The following is a 26,205-nucleotide window of genomic DNA, read 5'->3' as shown; positions in this document are numbered from 1 at the left end:
CTGAGAAATCTTTCATGTGATGCTAGACATGCTGAGGCTTGTGTTAAGCTACATTGCATGCAACTCATTGCTTGCGCAATGTACTTCAAGTTTACAACAATTCTTTTTGGTGCAATGACCAGTAAACTCCTCATAACGGCAGGTTCGAATTACGATGAAACACTTCAGATTGTCCCTGTGAATTCTGCAGAACCATTGGTCATCGATTCCGAGATCGGCCGTATACTACTTCAGGTTTTCATCAAGAACTTCGCGGGAAGCAAGGATCACTACCCATCTAGCAAATACAATGTCTCATCCCTGAGCGATGTGGAAGCAGCATCGCCAACTGAGAATTTTTCAACAGAACTTCCAAACTTTAGAATTTTGATTAATTTTCAGCCTTCCCGGTCTATCCAAGGCTCCCAGCTTGTGTTTGGAAATGAGAGCTTAACACCTGTCAAAGACCACGTTCCAGTCTCCCTCTTGTCAACTGGTCTCAAATTCTTTTCCTGGTGGTTAAACCCTTCAATAAAGGGTGACGTCTACAGCGAAACGCCATATTTATTTGGTTTGGCGCTTAACAGTTTTAGCAGGATCCGTATCGACGACAAAATTAGCAATGAAACTATCATGCCTATAAATGACGATAAAGAGAATTTAAAGGACAAGGACACCCGCATACCAGAATCAGCCAGCGCAAGAAAAAAGTATTATTCCACTGAAACAAAGGCCGCTGAATTTACTTTCAATCAGGAGGAAAGTTATACCTTTCAATTTGACACGAACTATATCAAGTTAGGCGACTCACAATACAAGCTACTGATTCCCACTTATGGACAACATTCACTCGATATTGATGTCGGTCATTACGCAAATGATAGTTTAAACAGTTTTAACTGGGTCCTCAAGCAACATGGGATAGATGGCGCTAAAAAAGGGGTGCCAGGATTAATCATCAAATTCGCTTTAGTATCTGCATAATTTTTTCTTAAATATTCTATAGATGACGCAAGTCGCCAGGTAAATCCCATATCAATGTATTCAGATCACATTTTTAGTTAACAATGTATTAAGAGGACGCCTTACAACTCGAAAACTATATCCCTGTAGAAAACACAACCCCTTAATCATCGGATTTACAAGTATTTCCTCATTGCCGTCCGGCGCGAAACACCCCCGTCTAAGCTTCAGCTTGAGTGTCTCTATCAATCTATCCTTGCGTTGTAGCCTGCTCGTATGGTATTATATTTCTATCGGCAGAACCTTCTGCATCACTGATAGTATACCACGAAGTCTGAAGGCAATAACCTCAAGATGATATGGCCTTGTATTAAAACTACACCAACCTATAACTCATACCATCACTTCAAATCTATCAAAATTAGAAAAGGCCTGACAGGCGACCGCACAAGTATATATAACAAGATCATATCTCGAGCCACCTGAAGAACTTTGTATCAGAAGCCCCGATTAAACAACACAAGGACTTATCACAAACGATAGAATTGAATACACTCAGCAAACAAACACAAAAAAGAACTTTACTCTACAGATTTACAGAAACGAAATAATTGGCCGTGCCCCCAGTAGAATAAAAAAACAAAAAATATTAAGGCATACTACGTACCGACAAAGCCATCAAGCGTCATAAAACATTACCCTCCAAAAGTTATATTGTACTGTTAATAAGACTTCCTATTCATGAGACTTCCTATTCTTTCTTCTTGACATCATAATCCGCCAAGACTTAAAGATCGACTACCTCACTTACATTTCTGATTACACTACAATCCAATACCCGAAGAATACAATCGAAGAAATTGACTAGGCAAAAGCGTAATTTTCGAGTCGTAACGAGTCCTCTTAATGCACAGTTAAAAACAAAATACCCTAAAGTCCAGCTAAAATTAAAGAACTTCATTTTAGCATGAATGCGATGCATTTGGTGACACTTGCGTTGTCAAATCAAATGTGAATAAGTAGCCCATACATGACCGCAAGCTGACCAGTCGCCCAATCAAACACTAACTACATATTATTCTATTTCGGATTAATACAAAAAATTGTTGCAATGGAGTAAGATCAAGAGTGCTACAACGGCATACTAAGAGTATAGTAGTGCAAATAGATCTTAAACATGTAGCTTGAACTAGAGTACCTAGGCGTTAAATTAACACTATTTCAGTTAGGTAGAGCGTATTCCGGTCTGACTTCGCCGAGGGCGATTTTACAATTTGGGATTTGTCACTCTCTTATATCGGCCAACTGACATTAGATCTTTAAGAATGAAATTGTATCCGGCGCCGAACGGCCTAGGAATTTTATCGAGTTTTGCTTTCCAGATCAGGCGGATCTCTTTAAGGACACCTTCTACATTCTGACTGATCTGTTCAATACTTCACTCAATATTCCTATAATAATAATATGTCAGTATTGAAAGCTACGATTACGATGTAACTCATTCTGATAATAAAGCACGGCCTTTACCATGTCACTGAAATCAGGTCATGAGGTAGAAAACAACGTTTCACAGTCTGAGATTAGCTTCTAACTAATTTTCATTTCAACTTACCAAGGATTTATCCTTCAGGCCTAGCTTCAGACTACAATTAGGTCTGCGTGAATGATGAAAAAGATTTCAATTATTTGGATTTTCTTTCTGATCGTGAGCTATATGCTCCAATTCGATCAAGTTCAAAGCCTAGTTTTAGAGAATCGGGAAGCTCTTAGCCAATGTGGCAAAACCACTCCTCAAAATATGTTTCAGTTAGTGTCCATGTATTTAATTAAAAAGTTTTGATTAAGAGATGTATTTTTTTTTTTTTTTTTGGTGTTGTTGATTCCAGATATTAGGTTTGGTTCCATACCTTGGAATGTTTCGTATGTATGTTTGTTCTGTTTTTTTTTTTTTTTTTTTTTTTTTTTTTTTTTTTTTTTTTCTCTTGAGAGGGTCTCAATCCGTCGAGCTACTTTGTGGCTAGCAATGATGTGCTACAAATGGCGAGAGGATGATTTGTGTTTCTAAGGTATTTGTGGTTTAGATTTAGAACCCATGATTTGATCAACAAAGTCATTGAATATTAATGTAGATCGTTCCTTCGTAACTTGGCATCGCCGTAAGAATTTACAATTTAGTCTTAATATACGAAAATCTAGCTTAAAACTATAAGAAAGGTTGGTACAACGGTGTCTTGTACTTTATCCTACTTATTGTACTGTTGATGCGCAAAGGGCGGCCCCAACACCACTTCCGTCCTTGGCAATCCTTAAATGAATCTTCTTGTTCGTTCCCTTTAAAGGGTTAATGAGGTTTAAGGCACTGAGAATCTTATCTTGGAAGCCAGGGTAAAACTCAACTACCGAACCATCGCATCCGACCTCAAAGTCTTTGTCGTCATCAGCATATTGATCTTTCACTCTCATTACGATGGCTGCCAAGGGGATAGCGGAGAGACTTGCAGCCCTGTTCGAGATTGCCTGCGTGAGCTTCTGAATGGCAATACGCTCCTCGTAAGTAGTAGGGAGCCTGAGATGGTTCTCAAGAATAAGAGCGGACATCCTGAGTTCAGTAGAATCATCTATTTCCAAATAAGACAAAACTTCCGAAGATAAAAGGAAGGGCTCTGTGAGGCGGTGAGGTAATGATCCTCCTCTATCCTTGTAAAGATCCTGAAAGACCAAGCCTTGCGAGAAAAGATCCATGAGTGTGACTCTTAAAAGTTCCCCTAAAAACATTCCGCTAATCCTTTTTTCGAACAAATGGTAGCCTTTATTCGATGTTTCTGCATCGACAAGGTCGTCAAACTTTGTCTTGGGTAATATGTCTAACAGATTGTCAAAAGAGCCCCATTCTGTATTCACCACCATACCCTGTGTACCTTTTGGTAAAGCAGAAGAAGCTAACTTTGGAATATTAGAGACTTTCTCGTAATATGCGCCATTAGTACCAGTACCGAAGATGCAGCCAATGACAGTATTTGCCTTAGACTCGGCAGAATTGTTCGAGTACGCTCTTGATAACAATGTACCCACTGTGTCGTTGGCCAAGGCCACCACTGTCACTGGGGTCTTCAAGATGTCTAGGTGCTTTTGCAAAAACTCCACTACATCTCTTCCAACGCAATCCGGCAAGTCGAAACCTTTCGTCCAGCGGATTAACTTGCCTCGATCGAGCGCCGTTTGTTCAACCGGAAACAGGAATGTAAATCCGAGCTTGATGTTTCCAGTTTCCTTCTGCTCACCATGATGTTCCTCCAAAAAGTCTTGATTTTCTCTGCAAGAAAAGAGAATAATGCATCTGACGTGCTACCCAGCATTAAATCAAGGGGAATCGGTGATTTGGCTTGCTTGAGATCGAACGTATGATCGCCCTTCAATTCAATTGAGCATACCCTAAAATTAGTACCTCCCAAGTCTGCGGCCAAAAAGAGCCCTCTTTCTTTTCCGTTGGGAATTGAGGTGACGTATGTTGGTATCATTGGCATGTACTCCCGAGCAGGCGTTTCGAAAGAAAGCCCAGCATCCATGGAGCTGAGAAAGTGGCTAGTAGCTTTGCAAAGGAAGCCATTGTCAATCTTGAATTCCGATGTGATCTCGTTGACAGCTTTCAGTAAGATATCATTCATGTTGAGAAGAGCAGATATAAAATATATGTTTTGTGCGATGTAGGTTGAAATCAAGCTATATATACGTGTGCGCGGTGGTGGCCTGAGGGTTATACTTCCCCAACATTTGCCGCATTCGTCACCAGTCGCCGTGGACAACATGACAGGCTATGCTGTAATCGAGTCGCCTGATGCTAAACTTCCCTTAAGAAAATGGGCGGTCACTGCCCCTAGAGCTGCCTTGGTTTGGCATGTAATATTATTCATTCAAGAGGCAAGTCGGGCAATGTGGGCAATGTTGAAGACGTAGAAGAAGCATGGCCCTAGCAAGGTGCTTGTCAAACAAAAGAAGAAATCAAAAGTCATATATTGTATGTAAAAAGGGATCAGACTCAATCTCATTTAAACTGATAAGGGGAAGGTACCGACCCATTCGTGAATTTCCAGCTTGATGGCCTCCAATTTTTCATCATGCTGCAAGATCTTTTCCTTGAAGTCTTTAAGCCTATTGGCTTCCTTTGGCAATGACGCCTGTACTTTCTTAGCATAATTCACGGCGAAGTCGATGTACTCAACAATCTTTTTAAAATCATCTTCGCCCATTCCTCTCGTCGTCATGGCGGGGCACCGATTCTCACACCACCGGGAACCAAGGCGGACTTGTCTCCGGGAATGGAGTTCTTGTTTAGAGCTATATTGATGAGCTCGCAAATAGCTTCCACACGTGCGCCATCAATCTGCTTATCTCTTAAAGAAACCAAGACCATATGAGAATCAGTCCCGTTCGAGACTAACAGGTAATCTTTCGAGAGAAATTCGGTTTCCAAAACTTTAGCGTTCTTGAGGACTTGCTCTTGATAGAGCTTGAATTCAGGAGTTGCAGCTTGCTTCAATGCGGTGGCTAATGCCGCAATGGTGTGGTTGTGTGGACCACCCTGGTGGCCAGGGAACACAGAAAAGTTGATAGGATTTTCCAAATCATAAAGCACTTCCTGGCCTGTCTTAGGGTTTACCGACCTAACACCTCTTCTGAAAAATATCATAGCGCCTCTAGGGCCTCTCAAAGATTTGTGTGTGGTAGTTGTGACGATATCCGCATACTCGAAAGGAGATGGAATAACGCCCGCTGCAACAAGACCAGAGATATGGGCCATGTCTACAACGAGATATGCACCTACCTTATCAGCTATCTCTCTCATCTTTTTATAGTCTATCAACCGGCAGTAAGCAGAAGTTCCGGCTACTAAGACTTTTGGACGGTAGAGGACTGCGGTCTTTTCTAACATATCATAATCAATGAGGCCGGTTTCCAAATCAACTCTGTAAGGCATTGTTTCGAAATAGGTCGAGACTGCTGAAATCTTTCTTGAGTCAGTTTGATAGCCATGAGACAAGTGACCCCCATGTGGCAAATCCAATCCCATTAATCTCTCATGCGGCTTCATAATGGCTTGGTAGACTTGCAAGTTTGCTGGTGATCCTGACAAAGTTTGAACATTGACACCCCACTTCTCTGGAGAGACATGAAATGCCTTTAATGCTCTGCTTTGGCACAATCTTTCCATTCTATCGATGTGTTCATTTCCACCATAGTAACGAGCTCCAGGGTAGCCTTCGGAATACTTGTTACACATCGGAGTTCCCAAAGCATCAAAAACTGCCTTGGTAGTGAAATTCTCACTAGCAATTAATACGATAGAATGTTTTTGCCTGGAGATCTCGTCATTAATGATGTCGTTCACCTCGGGGTCTGTTTCAGGCAAGGAGCCTTCAACAAGTTGCTTATGCTTGTCACTTAAATTGTATGGCATCTCAGTACTATAGATAACTTTGGCCTTCCGTATTAGATTGGGGATGTAAAAAGACGACTGAGAGTTGAAGGAAGTGGGGTTTATATATACAAGGTCAACAAATGAGCGATGCTCTATATCACGTGTATGACTCCGATTCTGGGCTGAGTCAGTTTCCATTAATGAAGCGGTTCTTGAACAGCTCTACTAGGTGAAAAAAAAAAAAAAAAAAAAAAATAAAAAAAACTACTCTGATTATAGTACAAATCTGCCCCTCAATGGTCGAATGCTATTACACAAATCTCGACGCTATATTTATTTCAAAAGCTATGCACGAGGCTACCCTTCATTAAAGATCGGAAAATACCAATATGACTTTTTAGTAGCCGTGTCTCTCAGGCGAATAGCCTTAAATCAGTAAAGAGTTACTCTCAATCGATGCGAAATTGCTAATTTTGGCACAACAACACACAAGCAGCTTAACCCACCCACTGAGAATGAATATAGGTTATAATTTGAGTAATGCGTACTTATGAGAAATAAGCAAATTGGTACCATCATCAAAAACTTTTTGGTAGGAGTGTACTGGTCCCCGTTGTCAATTTGTTCCCACATTGTGAGATTATCGTATGCGCCAGAATTGAACTCGAAAGGGGTCCCTTTCACTTGATGAAACATTATGTAGGATCCGATGTTATACGTCACATTTGTAAGTGCCCATTTCCAATCATTGTCGAGAACAGTGATGAAGTCATAGAAAAGTTTGACAAAGATAATAAGCACGATGTGTATAATCCATGCACCCTTATAATGAACCCAATCGGCATTAAGATTTGGGTTTAGGGACTGATCAATCTTGGTATCCAAAGTATCAGGCTCTAGGTGTTGAATTATGGACGAGGAACGTCTTTTTCTTGGTGTCACTGTTTGAGTGTGAGAAGGGGATGGGGTGAGTAATCCCTCCTTCTGGTTATGGTCCATTATGCGTAAAATAGGACGATTGGCTCTTCAAAAGATGGTAATAGCCTCTGCTTTCTTCCCAAAATGGTTAGTTCTGGCTGGAGAAAGGAGCTCGAAGTAACGGAAAACTATGATAGTGTGAACGAATTATTTGTTGCTTCCGATCGCCTCGTTTAACCGTTGTGTGATCATGATCCTTACCCGGATTGATCACGTGACTTATTGTGTGTCAGAGCTTTGTTCAGTTTAGATCCACTAAATACAACGAATAGTCATTGCTGTGTAATTAATACGACTCTCTCTTGTTGTTACTTGGGTATGGTATTGTACTTTTTTTTCTGCTTTTTTCAATTGTTACAGTTGATGAAGCAGCTGTTCTTGATAATTCGCGTTCTGGGGACTGGAAACCCTTTAACTGACAAAAGGTCTCATACAAATATTGTGACAAAATTTAGAAAATTCATTAATATATAAAAAAAAAAGGACAAAAAGCAAAGATAATTCAAAATCAAAAACAATAACAGCACAGTGATAACTGCTGATATCAGAGCCAGTGCAGAGGAAATTGGTCAGGTGGCTTCCCAAAGTCATAACGATTGGCGCATACCTGATGAAATAAAATAGAAAAGGAAAAAGAATCGTTGGAAAACAGAAGTGACGTTAAATAACATACATAAAACTGATAGCACTAATGCGATTGCTCTACGTAAAGAGCTCCTGAGTGCCAACCTGCTGCACAAACTCTTAACCATTGGCCACCTATAGTTGGCTTTGACACCGTAACTGGATTCGTCACTCTTAAACCAGAGCCTTCACGACGAATATTATCACCATAATTATCAAGTGTTTCCATTCTTCCCAAACCTAGACAGCCGTTAGACTGCAGCTCAAGTCCCCAACTCAATAGTTCACCAGCCTCGGTGATAGCAAGAAAGTGGTAATCACCGACAACGACGTCCTTGATCAATTTCCCTTGAAGATCGGGTAGTATTACCATTGTGGTATCGATTCCGTCAATCCGACCTATTAAAATCAGCCCGTCATCTGTAAATACGGCGAAGGTCCGGAAGCAGCCTACCACCTTCGTGAAATTTGTTGCATTATCTCTAGCCTGTGAATGTTTTGTTAGCCAACGATCGAACTCAATTAATGTTATAGTCTCCCCGGGATAGTCGAGTGCATGACGTTCATGATGCATTTTGATAGAGCCCAGATTATCTATGTATACCACACAGTTGTCCAATGAAACGAAATCGACAGCTTTCTTCAGCCGAGGAACTACCGTATAATATGCATCACAGGTTGGCCAGTTTTCACGACAATCTTCATTTGTGAATCTCTCTCTTGAATGGACTACTAGAAGACCAACGGAATCTGCATAGCAAACAGTAGAAGTCCAACCAGCTGATATTTTAGAGACACGACTAACCATGCTTCCGAAATTTAAATATATTCCGACTGACCAAGTTTTCATGCCCGTATCCCATGTCAATACCCGCCCTTGGTCGTCCAAGGCATTGAAATGTTTTCTTCCGCTTGAGATCGATACGATAGTCCGACCAGGGGGCGTTTTTAATCTAAAGACAAACTTGGATTCATTTTTGTCTTGGTTATCATTCTTAAGGGAAAGGAATGACTTTTCGCCATCTGCTAAATCCTTCTGCGAAGGCCCCGGGGGAGCCAGAGGACCATCTATAGGGTAGGACGACCCAGTGCAATACACTACCCCATCAGAGAGTACCTGAAAGCTGAATCCACCCGCCAGGACTGACTGGATGATGGCGCCATCAAAATTACTTACCTTGATTGGATATGCCACACCTAGAGTCCTGAGAGATCGAACATTTGGTGGTACGTCTTTCACTAAATACCCTAAACGTCCATTGTTCCCACTGCCCCAGGTATAGAGACTTACCTTTCTCGAGGAATGCAATAAAATAAAGACCTCCAATCATAACTCTCGATCCTTGCGGGCCCGTCTTGTCCAAACCTTTTGAGGAACATAAGGTGATAAACTGCATTTGTAGTAAGGATCTCTCTTAATGCCTTGCAAGTCCCAGAGAGGCCTTCAATGTCTTTTATAGCAAGATGAATGCATATGTTTGAGACGATAATGTCTTCACCTAAGTCAATTAATGAGAGTGGCATTAGAATTTAGTGGATGCTGCACATACTTTCACTTCCTTATCCTATGTGATCCGTGTACCAGATAGACGAGCTACGCAGTTTTAGGAAACTTTAGCGATACTTTCGAAGGATATATTATATTCCGAATACTAAAACTACATTATCTGTGTCTCATGACTGCAAGATAAGAACTCGGTGAATTGCTACATGTGAGCTGGCCAATGGGAAGCCAAACAAATTAGTGCCAGAATAAGGAAATCTTTAGTATATCGCCTATTTCCTGAATGAAAAGTTCAAGTTATACTGTGGTGGGATGACCAAATAAATACAGCGTCTCTTCTTAGTATTACTCTGTGTGTCTGGGGCTAATCTCTCGTGCAATCAAATCGCGAATTTGAGGCCGATGTTCCAAAAAATTTCACACGTCCATACGCATTCTTGCTTAATCAAAACTCTTCTGGGTACATTGAGCGGACTCACGACAAATAGGTTGTGCTAGAAAGATTTGGGGTATCTAAATCCGTCTGCAAATAACTTAGAAGTGGTATATCTCTTGAATTGAGACTTCGTCAAAGATACGGCTCATTTCTCCAGAAGAAGAAAAGCAAAAAACAAAAGAAAGAAAATGGTCAAGGTCACCGTCAGAGATGTATTTCTCTTCGTTCCTAACTTGATTGGATACTTTCGGGTGTTGACAGCAACCCTTTCATTTATCACCATGTGGCAATTTCCTACTTGGACTCTTGTGTTATATGGCATATCTGGTTTCCTAGATGCTTTCGACGGCTATGCGGCGAGAAAGTTCAACCAAGGGACAAGCTTTGGAGCAGTTTTAGACATGGTCACAGACAGGTGCGCTACAACATCTCTTATTTGCTACTTATGCGTTATTTATCCCAACTTTTGCCTTCTTTGGCAAATGCTTGTTTCATTAGACCTTGCTTCACATTATATGCATATGTATGCTATGTTGTCCTCAGGATCCACGTCCCACAAGAATGTTGATGAAAAGCAGTCGAAGCTATTATCGTTATACTACAATAACCGGAAGGTTCTTTTCTTGGTTTGCTTGGTTAACGAGCTATTCTATGTCGCATTATATTTACACTATTATGAGTTCTTCTGGTTGGGAACGATCCTAGCGTATCTCAGCGCGCCCGTTTGGCTCTTTAAGCAGATTGCCAACGTCATACAGATGAGGAACGCCGCATTAATCCTTGCTACGAAGGACGCGAAGGATAAATCTGACTAACAGAAATACTAAGTGGAGGCGAGTGAGGTCACTAGGCCGGCTTGAGGGTTGCCGTTTTGTCTTCCCTCTAATAGCTTCACACCCAGCTCGAGTTGTGGTAACAAATCACATATGTTACCAAGCTTGGACTCTTTGAAACACAGGTCAAGCCTCTGAATATCTTCTTTTAACGAAATGCATTCTGACAACTTTGTCATATTAAAAGATTTTGCGAAGCCTGATAAACTCAGAGTGATATACCTTATGATTTGTGGCTTTGCTTGGTTCTCGCTCAAAGAGGTAGCACCGAGCCGTCTAAGTGAAATAATTAGTGGCTTCGCAAGCTGAATATAGATATCAGAGCATAGATCAGTATTATCGCAACGGTGAAGAATAGGGGCGAGTACCATTGAAAGCTCTGATACCATCTCAATGTCATTGCTTTTCACAAGGAGACTCACCAACCTTACAGCTGCCTCAGCAACTAGGTCAAATAAACCAAAGCTAGATGCCAGTGTAATTTGCTGAAGAAGTAGAATAAACGAGCAACCTAAACGGTCAGCTTGAACGAGAATATCTGATTTGATAAGCAGACAAGAAACAACTTCGCGCGGGCTCTTAGCCTTTGTCAACCTGTCATGGACGCCAACCTGTGCATTTAGTATTGCTAGGGCGTCTCGGCAGTTGTCCGTGTGAGACATCAAAGAAGCTTGAAGGCGCAAGATCTCTCCTTGTGTAGTTGAATCAACAGACGGTAAATAACGTATTAAGGAAAGTAACTCGTTCGCATACTGGAAATGACCTCTTTTGAGGGAAATCTTTACCATAAAAATAACATACCAAGTTTGAAGTGGGTCAATTGGTACCACAAGACAACAGGGCGGTTCAGACAAGGATCTTAACTTTTGGGCCAAAATCTCTCCTTCACCTTTCCAATAAAGAATATCGCATTGCGCTCTCGCATAATCCTGATCTTCGCGTGTCAGTACATATTTGAGCGTAAAAATCAGTGATAGATCAACATAAGCTTCAGCTAAGTATGGATAACCCGCTGTTAGCCAATGAGAAGAAGCGATATGAGCAACGTTTCTCGTGGTTTTCATAGTACCACACATGGAACTAAACAATGTTTTGCTCATTGATAAAAAACATCGTCTTGGACTTGCCCCTGCGGAGACAATGTAGTCGTACTCGGCTTGTAGGACAGCTGCAGAGAAAAGACTATTGCGCTGATAATCTTTCTGACTCAAAAACTCAAGAAGCCTCATGTTTCTTACTTTATGTACCCTTCCAGAGAAATTCTCGTCTTGGTGATTAGTCATAACTTTAAAGAGCCATGTGAGCACGTAAGTCAAGGCGATCTCGTCTTTTTGATCCCTCGCAACATTACCAGCTTCTTCAATTGTATCCAATGCATTTTGTTTCTCACCAAACACGATATGTAGAGCTGCTTTAGCTATTAAAGCGAAATGGTAGAACATCTTTGAGCCTTTTGAAACCATGTAGTCAAAATACTGATGCAACGCGTCATAGGAAGCATGATAGTCGCCTTCATTTAAGCACCTGAGATATCTTAAATAATGGTACGAGGCTAAAGATGCCGGGTCTTTCATTCCGCAATGGGAAATACCTTTTATCAGCGTCGCGTAAGAGGCGTAGCGTTCGAAACTCTGTTTACATTCATCTGAAAGACAAACTCCTGTCATTTCTATCATACTCACTTGAGAAGCTGTTAACTCTAGAATTTCTGTCCGTGTAAGAACATTATCATCTGAACAATTTTTTAAGCTGCTACAGTGACTGTTAGGTGGTAAATCACTCTTGAAGGCAGTGGAATTGTTCACAAAAATCTGAATGGAAGAATAAAGCCAATCGTACTCAGTATAGCTCAAAAGTTGGAGGGAGACGCACATATTTTGCATGAAGAGACCGATGACGCTTCTCGACGAAAGGGAATAGCAAGAAGGGCCAGAAGCAGTACTTAAGCGCAGTGCAATGCTAGCACTCACCTCCTTCGACCAATGGTATAGATCATCTGGCCCCGAATACTCAACGTGCATTTTCTCAATAGCAGAGTGATTTCTGTCGCCTCATTTAAACCTGATCTGGACTTTCCATGAAGTGAAAAATATTCATTTATTGAAGCACAAAAAGTTTCGAACGAAGATGACTCCCGAAACAACAGTTCATTTTCTGAATATGTTGTTTCGGCTTGGTTCGCGATGAAAGATAGTAGAACCCTAGAACGATGTACGCTTCCCTCAAGATATAAGCTGATGAGTATTGTAAGACAAACCTTAGAGGGAGTAGGCTTGTTTGTTCTCAGTTCTAAGGAATTCATTTAGTGAAACCACAAGAACACTTCATGTCTAACTGATAAACCTGTACCAGAGACTTGTTATGGGTTAATGATGCAGTACTGCAGTGTATTGGACAGATTTTCCAGGTAAAAAGTGAGGATGCATCAAATCATATATTGTGGCCACAAACCTTGACTATAGTTAAGGCAGCTATCATGTAGGCCATGTTTCTAGTCGAGGTTAAAAAATCGCTTTAAGAAGAATAGATGAAGAAAATTGATTTAGAAAATGTTTATTACGGAATCTTTCAATTATCTGTATAGCCGCCGGTCTCTAAAAAAAAAAAAAAAAAAAAAAAAACAGACGAGAGAGATTAAGAATGGAGCAAATTATCATTCGGAGTATTATAACATGATCCCCCATTCTCGTTTGAAGAGGATGAGAAGACAAAGAGGAGGCATACGGCCAGTAGGGGAAAAATTCTCTATTGCTCGTCGTCGGTGTCAGCGTTGACGTCAAGTGTTGGTATATCAATTTCTTGATCCACTGACAACAGTATTGGTGATTGTTCATCTTCTTCTGATGTGGGATGTTGTCCGACACTTTCACTTCCTGGGTCACCAGAGTGCACTTGGGCTATTGGCGCGTCTGGTTCCTTCAGGAAAATGTCAATGCTTCCTATTCTGCCGGCATTGTTGAAGTCGACGAGATCTAGCTTAGGCTGCTTCAACACAACCGCTTCTTCCTCGTCCAGAACGGAGAAGTCTCTTTTCCTTCCTTTTGGAAGCTGATCTTGCTGAGAAGATAAGATGGTATCATTTGTAGACTCCCGAATACCGGTGCGTGGTAACTTTGGATTAATTAGCGCATTTAGAGCGTCACTCTCGCCGACAAAGCGCAACACCACTGAGAGAGGAATGGGGAAGGAATATACATTATCTGCTAACACCCGACTCCAACATTCGAATACCTTGATGTTCCTTGCGTCGAAACGGTCTGTCGTCAATAGGGTCTGCTTGAGGAAATCTCTCAGAATTGCGCCGAAGATACTTTGGGGTATGTAAGAATGGCGAGATAACAGCCTTAGAAAAGCCAAAGATGGGATTAGAGGACGAAAACTCCTCTTTATTCTCGTTCCAGTCGGGTTGACAAGTCCTGTGTGGGTAGCTTTAGAATCATCAAACAGATGCCCAGAATTCTCGTAGTTTAGCTCTTTGAGCGCAATGCCAGCCAAAAAAGATATCTCACTATGATCTGGAACAAATCCTATCAAGTGGACGACTTGGCTTGCACCTGATAATGTACATCCCATATCTGCTTCATCCGAGAGTTCCGATATGGCTTTCCTTTGAGCGTAGCGAGCATGGTGGTTCAAACATTCCAATTGGCGATTAGAGTAAGACAAGAAAAAGCCATTTAATTGCCCCATGATGTTCCCAAAGAAAGCTAAAGCTGCACCTTGAGTTTTAAGTAAAACCGATTCTACCGATCTTTTGAGTATAGGATCCCTTATGGCAGGTTGAAAATCGTAAACACCAATACGGATTGCGCAAATAGCGTCGACAACCTCCCAAATACTCCCAACAGGCATTTGAACAGTACATCCCGACGAGCTACACAAGCAAGCAGTAAGGATCCTGAAAAGCTGCTGGACCCTGCGAGAAATCTGCATTAATGACAAATGGGAATTTGCATCTACTTTCATGGACGGAAAGAAGGTTCCCGACTGCTTGCTTCTATACCTCTCAAGTAGGGAATGGAAGGTTTTGTCAGAAGAGACGTCAATAAAATTGTCGACTAGCGAAAATGTTGCGACTAGTTCACCGAAAATACTGAATATGACGTCCAGCCAATATTTCTGAGGGTTATCTCTTTCCGTCAAAGATGCGGTACAAAGAAGACCAAAAATTGAATTGTAATATTGGGGATCCTCGACACCTAAATCGTCAAGACATACGATTTCAAGAACTTTTGCACGAATTTTAGATAGAAAGGGTCGAGTGGTGGTTGGATGATTTTTGAGAACCGTTTGCATGACATCCGATATCAAAATAGGACTGGCTGAGAAATTATCCAAACAAATGACAAGGAAGCGTGATACCCTGGGGGTCAACTGTTCCCTCAGGAAATCTGCATCCAGAACAAGAAGATCGAATACTTTAGCAGCTGTTCTTAGGCATGACTTAAGAAGCTTTTTATCGCTCATCATCGAGGTTTCCATTATTTGATAAAGAAGATCCAACACTTCCGCACCATACTTATGGCAAAAGCTCTTATCAAGAAGCATGATGTAAATTAAGTTTATTCCACACCAAGTATTATAGTTGATATTAGATCTTGTTAAGTGCTTGGCCAAGTTGAAAAGTCTTGTTCTTTCTGTGTTCGTGACATTCTGACTCATCAATTGATCAGAAATAAACACAAAGTCAGCTACTAAAGATCCATGTTGTATTGGTTCTTCTAAATGAAGAGTAACTGATTCGAAATCAAGCATGCGTTCGATACTTCACTAATTTAAACTAAGGATAATTGAGATACACCTAAACTTCAGGCGAAAATGATATACGCGATGACTTTCCTGTGTATAACTACCTCGCATCAAAAGCGATCATTGAGCACGTTCCTGAAATCGAAAGGCAGATACAATGTACCCTCGCCTTCGAAAAACTTCGACATGGATTCTACCCAGTGCAATCTCAATGAATGTAACATAGCGGATGTACCCTCCATTACGACCAAGATGACGACAGTGAGACAAAACCACATGCCGAAGAGAAAAACGGTCATTATGATTCCCACAACTCCTGAGGGCCCAAACGCGTTTTGGAGGGTCATCGTCCACAACACTGTCGAAAGCTGGGCGTGAGCCAACGAAAGTGCCCAGAGTCTTAGATAGGAGGCTGTATGAGACACACAGTTCAAACAGAACTCAATTGTATGAATCACTTGATGTATCATTATATCACCAAAACCTTCTTCTTCTTTGCCATTCTCCTCATTGATGTCGTTGACTTCAAGTGCACGAGAATTATTGTCTGACAGCTCATTCTCGGCTTGTGATGTATGATCAGCTTCATGATCAATCAATGCCTCATAAGACGCATCAGCATGCTTCTTGGACATTTTGTGCTTCAAATACAAAGGTTTGACAAACACGAGCCACGGAACACAGATCAATGCAACCAGCAAAAGAAGTAACTGTACCACACTCTGGTGCGCGTATAATGGCTCAATAACAGTACCAGGAGAAAGGAACATCATGATCAACATATTCAACAACCCAGGAGGCTGTTGCTGTAATTGAATCCAATTGACAGACCATTTGTAAACAATGCATAAAGACAAGTAGCCGAAAATGCTCTGCATAAAGAGCAACCCAGGAATAAAGTTGCCAACGATATCGATCATGCTATTGAAGTAAATAGCATTACCCAAAGAAAAAAAATATGAGTATGTCATGTGTAAATAACCCATCAAAACAGATAGCTTCATTTTGTAGGAGTTTGAAAAAAGAAGATTGTTTTCGGAACCATGCCAAGCCCAATCCAAACCAAAGGGATAAACACCTCTTTGTTTCGCAATGATAAGCTGACCATTCTCCCATTCTCTCGGGTATTCCCAGCCGGATTTGAACAAAGTTAGCGACTTTGAAAAGATATCATTGTACATCAATCCGGTATACATGGAAAAGAAACCCATCAAAAGAAGTATGTACCGTCCAGAGAATGCCATGTCGAAAATCTCATCCCTTTTAAGAGAAGAAATACGATTTTCTTTGATAACAAGCACGAAAGCAGCAAGAAACATTATGAAACCATGCCCCAAGTCACCAAACATGATGGCAAACATGAAGGGGAATGTCACAATGGTTGGCAAACCAGGGTTTATTTCCTCATACGAAGCAATTCCGTAAGTATCGCAGATATTTTGGAAAGCCGCTGTGAATTTGTTGGTACGGTGAAAGGTGGGTGGTTTCTTGCTTGTCTCCAACACGTTTACGATCGTCGGGACAGCATCCGAAGAGCTCAGCGACTTGATCTTTACGCTGAGTTCCTCAATTTCATCATTCGGAACCCAGCCTTCAGCAACCAAAGTTTTCCTCAGAATATCGAAGTCACAAAAATTCATGATTTGGTACACCCGTTTTTCTTTGGCAACCACTTCCCACCACTTTGCAAGATCACGGGAAACAGCAATGAGTTCAGAGCAAAGAGCGCCTTCAGTTTCTTGTAAGACTACCGCCAAATCACCAAGCTCACCATCTAAGTAAGATGCTTGATGCTCTCTTTCTCCTGAACTCATATTCACGTCATATATCTTCGCATCTAACGATTCGGCAATCCTCAAGATTCGTTGGTGGATGAGTGAGCCATGCGAGAAGATGATAAAAGCACTCTTGAGGACGTTATCGCCCGCTTTGGGGTCGTAAATACTTTCTGATATCTCCTCACTGTAATAATACATGTTACCCCTCAAAATCCTCCATAAAATTTGTTGAAGAACACCAATCTTTTCTCTGTTAATAACACCGCAGATAAACTGTGTGTTGAAGCCGGAACCATCTTCCTGACTTGACACAATTTCTCGATAATCGTTCCCGTCAAAGAAGTTTTCAACAGTTTTGACTGCGTGTTTGAACTGAAGTAAGTCTCTTTCCTTCTCCTGGAGCGCTTCAGCTGCGTCAGTCATCTGAGAGACACGAGCTTCCAAAAGAGATGCGTTCTCGGCATAAACATCAATATCTGATACTTGAATATCGCTTGTGTCATAAGGATAAGTAGCAATGCTGATTTGTCGTTTGTCAATTTGGTCCTTAAGATATGAGTACTGTCTCTCAATATTGTCAAGAACCCTCAATTCCTGAACGAATGACCTTTGAAAGTCGTTCACACCTTGGTTTAGATCCCGAAATTGCATCAGACCTAAATTTCCGATTTGATGAAGGATATGTCTTGCTTCTTCAGAAGGTACGTAGACCTCAACGAGAGACATTTTCGCCGAGCCTTGATGTTAGTTCAATCATTGATTCTTGTCAAATGTACATACGAAACATTGCCTCCTCCTTGATATCCATGGCTGTGTTGATACTTCAGAAGGGTTATTAGGGCAACTTCTGAGTGCGATTTCACAATTGGTTGTCAAGAATCTGTGTCACGCACACCAATTCCCGTTGGATCATGGTGTCCAGGTGTTCTATCCACAATCATTTGGGCCCTCGAGCGTTTGTTTGTAATGAAGGCAGATGTGTAGACTTCGGGTTTCGGTGATTAACATTTCAGAGAATGAAGGCGTTCCTTCCATTTGTTATTAGGTTAGGTATTGTACATTTGCTTCATGCTACCATCATTATATGTTGTAGTTTAGGCCACCGGTGTCCCCATTGACCAAATAGTGTTAAACAACAGAAAAGGATATCTGGGCATTCTTGATTAACAAGAAGCCTGTTACTGCGTAGTTTGAGCTTTGTTGAAGTTCATTTGCTTGGTTCATTCAAAAGGTGCGCATGATGAGATGAGCCTAAACCTCAAAACGATTTTTTCCACACTTCTCTTTTTCCCTACCATATAACCCATCAAGCAGAATCAAAATCGCTCAATAAAGAGGAAAGTATCATGAGAAACTTGGTGATTTTTAACGATGGAAAGCTTGACTTTGAGTCACGATATTTCCCCGATCTTTGCAACTTGGAGAGCTCCTTCAATACTTTTAATGACGCCGTTACATGCGTGATGTCCAACCCTGCTAAAGATGCCTTCGAAGTCCAACAAATGACTAAAGATGGAGGAATCGAAGTTTTATGCTTTTTTGAAAGTCCTTGCCCCGGTTCGTTGTTGTTGTCATTTCACCAATTCGATGACAGTGGGTCGCTCATATTCGTGTTCAACAACGGTGATGTGATCGCTGCGCATCTCGATAGCGAAGCTACGGAAGGATTTGTCTTCGAGATTGTGGGACTGATGGATGTCGAACTTTCTGCAGCGCAGTGGTCTCCTGATGAAGAGATTCTTGTTCTCGTAACTTGTTCGTTGAAGCTTATTCTTTTATCGAGATCTTTCGAACCAATACTGGAAACGCAGCTCAATGCCCATGATATCAAGGATACTTCGAAGTCGAACGTATCCGTGGGGTGGGGCAAGGAGGAAACTCAATTCCGGGGAAGAGGTTTCAAAGCTCTTGAGAGGGAGCGTGACGCACTCAAGCACGCTGGATTGGATCTCGAAAATTTGCAGCCTTTGCACGATCCCACTGTAAAATTAGAAGAAAGAGGTCATCTATCAGCCAGAGATGATAATTCTGTGCATATTTCCTGGCGGGACGATTGCGAGGTATTCGCAGTGTCGCTGAGGTTAGACTACTTACCCGACTGCTCAAAGGGGAGACGTGTTATCAGAGTTTTCAGTAGGGATGGAAAGCTAGAGGCCGTCTCAGAGGCGGTAGATGGCTTGAATACCTGTTTAAGCTGGAGACTGCAGGGGTCTTTGCTTGCCACCACCAGAGACGTAGCTCACGACGATGGGAAAGTTATTACCGAAGTATTATTTTTCGAAAGGAATGGACTTCGGCACGGGGAATTTGCTACGGAGCAGCCCGGTGTACTAGATCTTTCCTGGTCATCTAATGGAGAGATCTTAGCTCTTCTTTTCGACGACAAAGTGCAATTTTGGACCTCGAAGAATTATCATTGGTATTTGAAACAAGAGATATCTACAGGTTTAGACCGCTGTGTTATGTCTGTAAAGTTTCATCCAGAAAAACCTATGACGGCTATGTTAACATCAAAATCTGATGGTTTAAACGTCATTAGTTTTGGAAGCATTACGTCTGATGGACCATCCGTTCGGGATATGACAGAGGTCTTGTTAGTGTCATCGATGGTTGCCGAGTTTTGTTGACGCCACTTGCACTTGCCAACATCCCTCCCCCGCTAAGCATGCTTGAAGTTGTCCACCCGGAGCCCGTGAAAGCTGTCGCAGTCAGCATATGTCACACTCGGTTAGTCGCTCTCACAAGTACATCCAACTTCTATCTTACTGAGAACCTTCAGTTGAAGAGAGGTAGTTCTATCAAGACAGAAAAGTTTCAGATCAAAGAATTTAACGAAAGTTCATGTCTCAGACCCAAACAAATTTGTATCTTGAAGCTGACTTACCTTGTTGTGCTATCTGACGGGCCGTCAACATCTTTTGTCCATGTTTTCAATCTTGCCAACCAGAAATTACATTTCCATGGGGATCTCGAGGCAAGAGCGGTGTTACTCAAGGCTCTGGCGGACTCGAATCGGGCAATCATTCAGTTGTACGATGGAACTATCCTTGACTTCGATGAGGACCAGGGTTTGAAAAATGCGTCCAAGTTTCCACAGATGTGCACCCAAGTGGAAGCAGTTCTCAAAGGAGACGATCTTGGAACTCATCCGAAGCTCGTTGTAGCAGGGTTGACTGATAGCGGAAAACTTTTTTGCGGAGATCGCTACCTTGCCAATAATATAACCTCAATCAAGATGTCCGATCAGTTTTTGTGTATCACAACTGCACAGTCGCGATTATGTTTCATTCACCTTGGTAACTTGGATTCAGCTGACATGTCGTACATTGCTCAAGGCGAGGAACAGGATGAAAGATCTCGGCAGATCGAGCGTGGGTCAGTCTTGATTACAACTGCTCCCTCAAAGTATTCAGTGGTTTTACAAGCTCCTCGAGGTAACCTTGAAACTATTTATCCTCGTATTATGGTATTGACCGCTGTGCGAAAATTCATTCAAGAGTCCCGATATCTCGAAGCTTTTCTCGCTTGTCGGTCACATAGAATAGATTTGGATATTCTACATGATTATGACCCACAATCATTCGAACAAAATATCTCAAGCTTCATAAATCAGGTGAAGAAGACTGAGCATCTTGATTTACTAATCTCTTGTTTGCATGAATATGATGTCACAAAGGAAAAATACCTGGAAACTGCGCAAGACAATCATGTCTCTACGAGAAGCCATGGACAAGCAGATTTATCCGGTCGGGAGAATAAAGTGAATCGAGTGTGTGGCATATTTTTGAAAGAACTTTCGGATAATAAATATCCAGCGGAGTATTTACAAGTTCAGTTGACCGCTTATGCTTGTCAAAAACCCCCAGATAGCGAGGGAGCTTTAAAGCTTATCTCAAAACAATCGAACACAGAAGTTGTGGATCGCGCTATTACTCATCTTTGCTGCCTCCAGGATGCTTCCGTGCTATATAATAAAGCATTATGCCTTTACGATGTTAAATTGGCTCTCAATTTTGCTCAACGGTCACAGTTGGATCCGAAGGAATACCTTCCTTTCCTCCAGACTTTACATGGCGAGTCACAGGGCAGAAGAGGTTTTTTAATCGACGACCACTTGAAGAGATTTGAAAGTGCATTGAGTTGGCTCTTTGAACTTGGGGAGGACAGGAACGAGGAGTTTGATGCATATGTTGTGTCTCACAATCTTTACACTAAGGCATTGGCGCTCTACAGACATGACAACAAGCGTTTTCGGAGAATATTGATTCTTTATGCCAGCTTTTTAAGCGAGACCTCCGAATTTTTGGAAGCGGCAAGGATCTTTGAATTCCTTGACGAATTTCAATTAGCATTAGAAAACTACTTGCTGGCTAAATCCTGGAAGGAGGCACTCACTATTGGCAGAAATATCAAATCAGACGATGACTTTAGGTCTATCGCCAAAAGCTTGGCAATTCTGTTGGAAGATGATCGCAGATATAGCGACGCGGCCACCATCGAGTCGACATATTTGCAAAATAATATTAAGGCTGTTGAGCTTTTTTGCAAAGCCTTTGACTTTGATTCAGCATTACTCATAGCAGCAACGACATCATCAAAGGACACCCAAGAAGTTTTTGATTCAGAGATTCGTGAATCGTTTGGCATAATGTCAGAACTTCTAGCGGATTGCAATGGTCAGCTCATATCTCAGCTTAACAGACTTCGTGAAATACGAAGGAAGAAAGAGATCGATCCGGTAATGTTTTACGGTACATCGTCTCAAGATCTTGATACTCCCGATGATGTCTCGATAGCTGCGTCTGATACTTCCACAACGCCTTCATTTTTCACGCGGTATACGGGCAAAAGCAATGAGACTGCTAAGACAGGGGCCTCAAGGAAGACACTGAAGAATAAAAAGCGCGAGGAACGAAAGCGTGCGAAAGGGAGAAAAGGTACAGTTTACGAGGAGGAGTATCTCATCAGCTCTGTTGGAAGACTTATTGAACGCTTAAACTCAAGTCTCAGAGACGGAGAGAATTTAGTCTTTGCATTAGTTCGGAGGCATATGTGGGAGGAAGCGTACCAGATTAAAAGCCTGTGGAAGAAAATCACTAGCTTTTTGGACATCCACGTTGTAGAGATCTACACGATAGCCGAAAGGGACCGTCAGCGAGTTGATGACAATGGCCAAACATACTTAGCTCCAGAAATTCCTTTGCCCAAGATTTTTTATTTCCCAGACATTAAAGCATTAGCTTACTAAGTATTATTTGATCGATAACATAAAGATTAGAATGCTATTTGAGTCTATTGTAAACACTTTTTTACGCTCGATTATTGCAACTCTGTGATGGGAATAGGGTGTTTAATACTGCACGTAGATAGACCCCATATATCAATGGCGCCCATGTCATTGATCATTATATTTCACTTGAATACGGTTGCGCTACTGTGAAACTTCTTATTTGAACTGGTTTCATCAGTGGGCCGTCAGGGCCATTAGTGCTGGACGAGGCATTGAACGACGAGTCAAGTATTTGTATACAAGCCAAGGTTCGCACATCAACAGTGTACTACTCCATCCTAAGGATTATCGACAGGTCGTCTATGGATTATATTGGCACAATAATTAAAGGCTCCACGTCAGATGTTCAACCAGAAGAGGCAATACTGATTTTGAGCAACCGATTGCAACACTCGCAGCTTTCGCTTGACCGGAGGTCAGCGGTCTTAGGCTTGAGAAGTTTTAGCCGACAGTACAGAGAGATTGTCGTTGAATACGGCTCGAAGACCCTCCTTAAAACATTAGCACTTGAGAAAGATGACATAATTACATTAAGAGCTGTGCTTGAGACCATACTCATCCTTTTCATGAAAGGTGCGGAAACTGGAGAGGATACTAGGGGTTGGATCAACTCACGGTCTCGAAGTCAAAGCGGTAAATACCCCTCTCCCCGACTATTAGGTACTATTGAGGTCGATCAATTTTCACTTTGGCTCGCTGACGAGAGCACATCGAGCGCTGAATATTTGAGTTGCTTGATCGAGTTGGTACAGAATAATGAAGATTTTCAGATGAGATCTTACGCAATTCAACTTTTAGAGGCTTTGCTTATCGCAAGACCTTCTAAGACGAAGGATCTTTTCACTGAGATACCCTCTGCAATCTCGATGGTTGTGTCTGTCTTGAACGATGCATCTGATCAGATTAGGAGTGAAGCGATCTTACTACTAATGACATTGGTCAAAGACAACTACAACATACAAAAGGTCGTTGCTTTTGAGAATACGTTTGAAATCATTTTTCAAGTTTTACAAGAAGAGGGAGGGTTGCGGGGCTCAATCATAGTGCAAGATTGTCTAACTCTTGTCCATAATCTCTTAGCTTATAATGACTCAAACCAGAAATATTTCTTGCAATCGGGATGCGTCCCTAAATTGGCAGAAATTTTGGCAGATCTGATAGCACCTGATACCGAAGGCAAGGAATCACCCGGAGATATGATTTGGAATGAACAAAGGGTAAACAATATGACCACGGCATTAGAAATTTGTCGTGCTTTTGCTGAGAGGGATAACGAGGATTCTTTGATAAAGCAAAATAGCTTTTTTGATTCTGGTATTTTTTTTGATGTCTTGAAGCTTGTTTTTGCCTCGCATATTGACAAAATTCTCCGTTCATTAGCATTGGAGGTAGCTGGTGACTTGATGGCGGGGAATAAGCGTATTCAACTAGAGTTTTCAAAACTTGATGTACCCTACGTCGACCCTTCATTGCCATTACCCACGTCTTCAAAAGATTGCTTAGCTGCGCCAGCTGCACTTTTAAACTGGGCGCTTCTTCTTAATTCGGTCCATTGCTTTAACGTACGCTTATCAGCATCCTATTGTTTCCAATGCTTTGTTGAGGGAAATGAGGAGGCAAAAGTTGGTTTTATGGAAGACCAGATCGAGGATTTCAAGCAACGATTTTCTATTGAAAGTAATTCTGACATCGTTGCAGAACACCACACGAAACACAAGAATTACACCAATAAAACCAATCTTCTTTCAGTCTTACTGCACTATGACGATGAAATAAAACTTAATCCTTATAAAGCATGGTTCGCGTCTTTTTTCATGATTTGTCTCGTGAATGATTGCAAAGAAGCACGCCAACTCGCACAAGACGTTAAAGTCGGCAACGAGAATAATGGAGAAGACGTTATGTCGTTGATTCAAGCGATAGCTCAGATTTTGGTAACAACTATGGAATTAGCTGATCCGAGGGTGCCCGTGGCATACATTTCTATATTAACATTTTGGCTTTTCGAAGATTTTGACGCGGTAGATGATCTATTGAATGATATAGATACAGTCAAAGCAATAATGTCTTGCCTTATGAGGAATGCTTCCGAGTCAACCGACTTGGCTGACGGGACTTGCTTCATTCTACTTGGCGTCATCTACGAGTTCTCGAGAAACTCCTCACCGTATCCTCGAGCTGCATTGCATGCCATGATTGTCAAATCTTTGGGCGCCGAAAACTATGCGTTGAAGGTGAAGAAAGTTTTTCAGGTCCATTGGAGCACCCCTTCTCATGATTTGTTTTCTGAATCTGTTCAAATGGATAACACCGGGCTTCCAAACGTGTTTTTCATACCTCTTTACCAAAACCTCATGAAGGAGAATTATTATCGCATCAAGCTGGCTTTGAGACATGACCCTCAGCAAGACCCGCCTCTTAGAATAACATTTGAAGCTTACGAAGCGCTCCAATTCCAGTATGAAGCCTTGAAAGCCTCAAGCGTTGAAAAAGAATCGGCGCTTGCGGCTCAGTTAGTTGCAAGCGAAGAAAAAAACCGAAAGTTAACTCAGTCTCTTAATGAAACTGAAGAAAAACTTACCACAAGCGAAGGTAACGTATTGCACATCTCAAGATTAAATGCCGATCTTAAGAAGTCGGTAAACGATTCTCGATCTGAGCTCGAGGATACTCAGTCGCGATATGAAGACTTACGAGTGCGTCAAAAGACTACTGAACGTGATTGGAAAGAGGCCCAAGGTAACACTTCGAGTTTAATGAAGGAAAAGAAAGCATTAGAAGCGCAGCTTAAAGCGACTATTTCGAGCAAAGAGGCCGCAGAAAGTGGAATCAATAAAATGAACAAAGAGCTTAGGAGTTTGACAGCCTCCCTTCAGGATATCAAAAAGGAGCTAAATGATACTAAGGAAGTCCAATCAAGAGATTTAATGGAGGCTAATTCTACAATCTCTTTTCTCAAGGATGAGGTCAATAAGCTTCGAGAATACAAGCAGAAAACCAACGGAAAAATCTTCGTTGAAAGTGAAAAATGGAATGAAAGACAAACCATGATTTGCAATTTGGAAGGGAATCTCAGAAAGATAACAAACGAAAAAACCGAGAGAGAAACCGAGATAAAAAAGTTAATGGACAAGCTCAAATCAGCTGCACTGGTGGTGCAGAGTTTAAGACAGCATAACGCTTCAAAAGATGTCGAAATTCATCAATTACGAGCTAAATTGAAAGAAAGGAATGATCGACTGGCTTCTGTTACAGGTGCAAGACTTGAACCAACCGATAACGAGCAAATAATTAGAGTTGAACGGGCCAGCAGATACGAACCACAAATGTCAAACGACAGCATCAATGAAATATCAGCTTTGCAGCGATCTCTCAAGATACTTCAAAAAGAGAACGAACAATTGAAAATGAACATCGGCCAACACGACGTTGAAGGACGGTGGAATTACACTGGCAGCCCTGGGTGTGACAATGGGGGATGCAGCAAGGAAGAGTTTGACGAGCTTTTATTATCGTGGGAAGACCAAGTTTCGAAGCTAGCAAGATGCAAGAGTCTCTTAAGGAAACATGATATCAGTGTCTCTAGTGATGAGGAAAACTAGCTAGGTAATGGTTTCGCATTTATACATCAGCCGTCGGTATATAGGGGAGAGAT

At 41.6% G+C, this 26,205-nt stretch overlaps 8 protein-coding genes across 8 annotated transcripts; 3 read left to right on the top strand and 5 right to left on the bottom strand. All coding sequences in view use genetic code 12, as the record gives it.

The window, feature by feature from the left end:
* Positions 1 to 78: 78 nt before the first annotated feature.
* CXQ85_000591 (uncharacterized protein) lies at positions 79 to 963 on the top strand (the record flags this gene model as incomplete). Its single annotated transcript, XM_025484334.1, has 1 exon — positions 79 to 963. One exon carries the CDS (start codon positions 79 to 81, stop codon positions 961 to 963), a length of 885 nt encoding a protein of 294 aa, XP_025342549.1.
* A 2,226-nt stretch (positions 964 to 3,189) lies between these two features.
* Positions 3,190 to 4,607, bottom strand: GLK1 (glucokinase; the record flags this gene model as incomplete). The annotated part of the gene is made up of 2 exons (XM_025484333.1): positions 3,190 to 4,244; positions 4,292 to 4,607. The coding sequence occupies 2 exons, from the start codon at positions 4,605 to 4,607 to the stop codon at positions 3,190 to 3,192; spliced, it is 1,371 nt and encodes a 456-aa protein (XP_025342548.1).
* A 381-nt stretch (positions 4,608 to 4,988) lies between these two features.
* On the bottom strand, positions 4,989 to 8,333 carry CXQ85_000589 (serine hydroxymethyltransferase, cytosolic; the record flags this gene model as incomplete). The annotated part of the gene is made up of 4 exons (XM_025484332.1): positions 4,989 to 5,191; positions 5,215 to 6,454; positions 6,932 to 7,254; positions 8,096 to 8,333. The coding sequence occupies 4 exons, from the start codon at positions 8,331 to 8,333 to the stop codon at positions 4,989 to 4,991; spliced, it is 2,004 nt and encodes a 667-aa protein (XP_025342547.1).
* Positions 8,334 to 10,088: 1,755 nt separating this feature from the next.
* Positions 10,089 to 10,715, top strand: CXQ85_000588 (CDP-diacylglycerol--inositol 3-phosphatidyltransferase; the record flags this gene model as incomplete). Its single annotated transcript, XM_025484331.1, has 1 exon — positions 10,089 to 10,715. The coding sequence occupies one exon, from the start codon at positions 10,089 to 10,091 to the stop codon at positions 10,713 to 10,715; it is 627 nt and encodes a 208-aa protein (XP_025342546.1).
* Positions 10,716 to 11,748: 1,033 nt separating this feature from the next.
* On the bottom strand, positions 11,749 to 12,607 carry CXQ85_000587 (anaphase promoting complex subunit 5; the record flags this gene model as incomplete). The annotated part of the gene is made up of 2 exons (XM_025484330.1): positions 11,749 to 11,783; positions 11,857 to 12,607. 2 exons carry the CDS (start codon positions 12,605 to 12,607, stop codon positions 11,749 to 11,751), a joined length of 786 nt encoding a protein of 261 aa, XP_025342545.1.
* An 871-nt stretch (positions 12,608 to 13,478) lies between these two features.
* On the bottom strand, positions 13,479 to 15,488 carry CXQ85_000586 (uncharacterized protein; the record flags this gene model as incomplete). The annotated part of the gene is made up of 3 exons (XM_025484329.1): positions 13,479 to 13,900; positions 13,944 to 14,149; positions 15,109 to 15,488. The coding sequence occupies 3 exons, from the start codon at positions 15,486 to 15,488 to the stop codon at positions 13,479 to 13,481; spliced, it is 1,008 nt and encodes a 335-aa protein (XP_025342544.1).
* Positions 15,489 to 15,592: 104 nt separating this feature from the next.
* VPH1 (H(+)-transporting V0 sector ATPase subunit a) lies at positions 15,593 to 17,986 on the bottom strand (the record flags this gene model as incomplete). The annotated part of the gene is made up of 1 exon (XM_025484328.1): positions 15,593 to 17,986. One exon carries the CDS (start codon positions 17,984 to 17,986, stop codon positions 15,593 to 15,595), a length of 2,394 nt encoding a protein of 797 aa, XP_025342543.1.
* Positions 17,987 to 18,606: 620 nt separating this feature from the next.
* CXQ85_000584 (uncharacterized protein) lies at positions 18,607 to 26,152 on the top strand (the record flags this gene model as incomplete). Its single annotated transcript, XM_025484327.1, has 5 exons — positions 18,607 to 19,877; positions 19,925 to 20,738; positions 21,213 to 22,410; positions 22,815 to 23,183; positions 23,211 to 26,152. 5 exons carry the CDS (start codon positions 18,607 to 18,609, stop codon positions 26,150 to 26,152), a joined length of 6,594 nt encoding a protein of 2,197 aa, XP_025342542.1.
* Between the last annotated feature and the right edge of the window lie 53 nt (positions 26,153 to 26,205).

This window comes from Candidozyma haemuli, assembly GCF_002926055.2.
Source record: "Candidozyma haemuli strain B11899 chromosome Unknown A_2014730914, whole genome shotgun sequence".
NCBI lineage: Eukaryota > Fungi > Ascomycota > Pichiomycetes > Serinales > Metschnikowiaceae > Candidozyma > Candidozyma haemuli.
The sequence above is the reverse complement of the archived record's forward strand: the minus strand, read 5'-3'. Positions and strand labels throughout refer to the sequence as shown.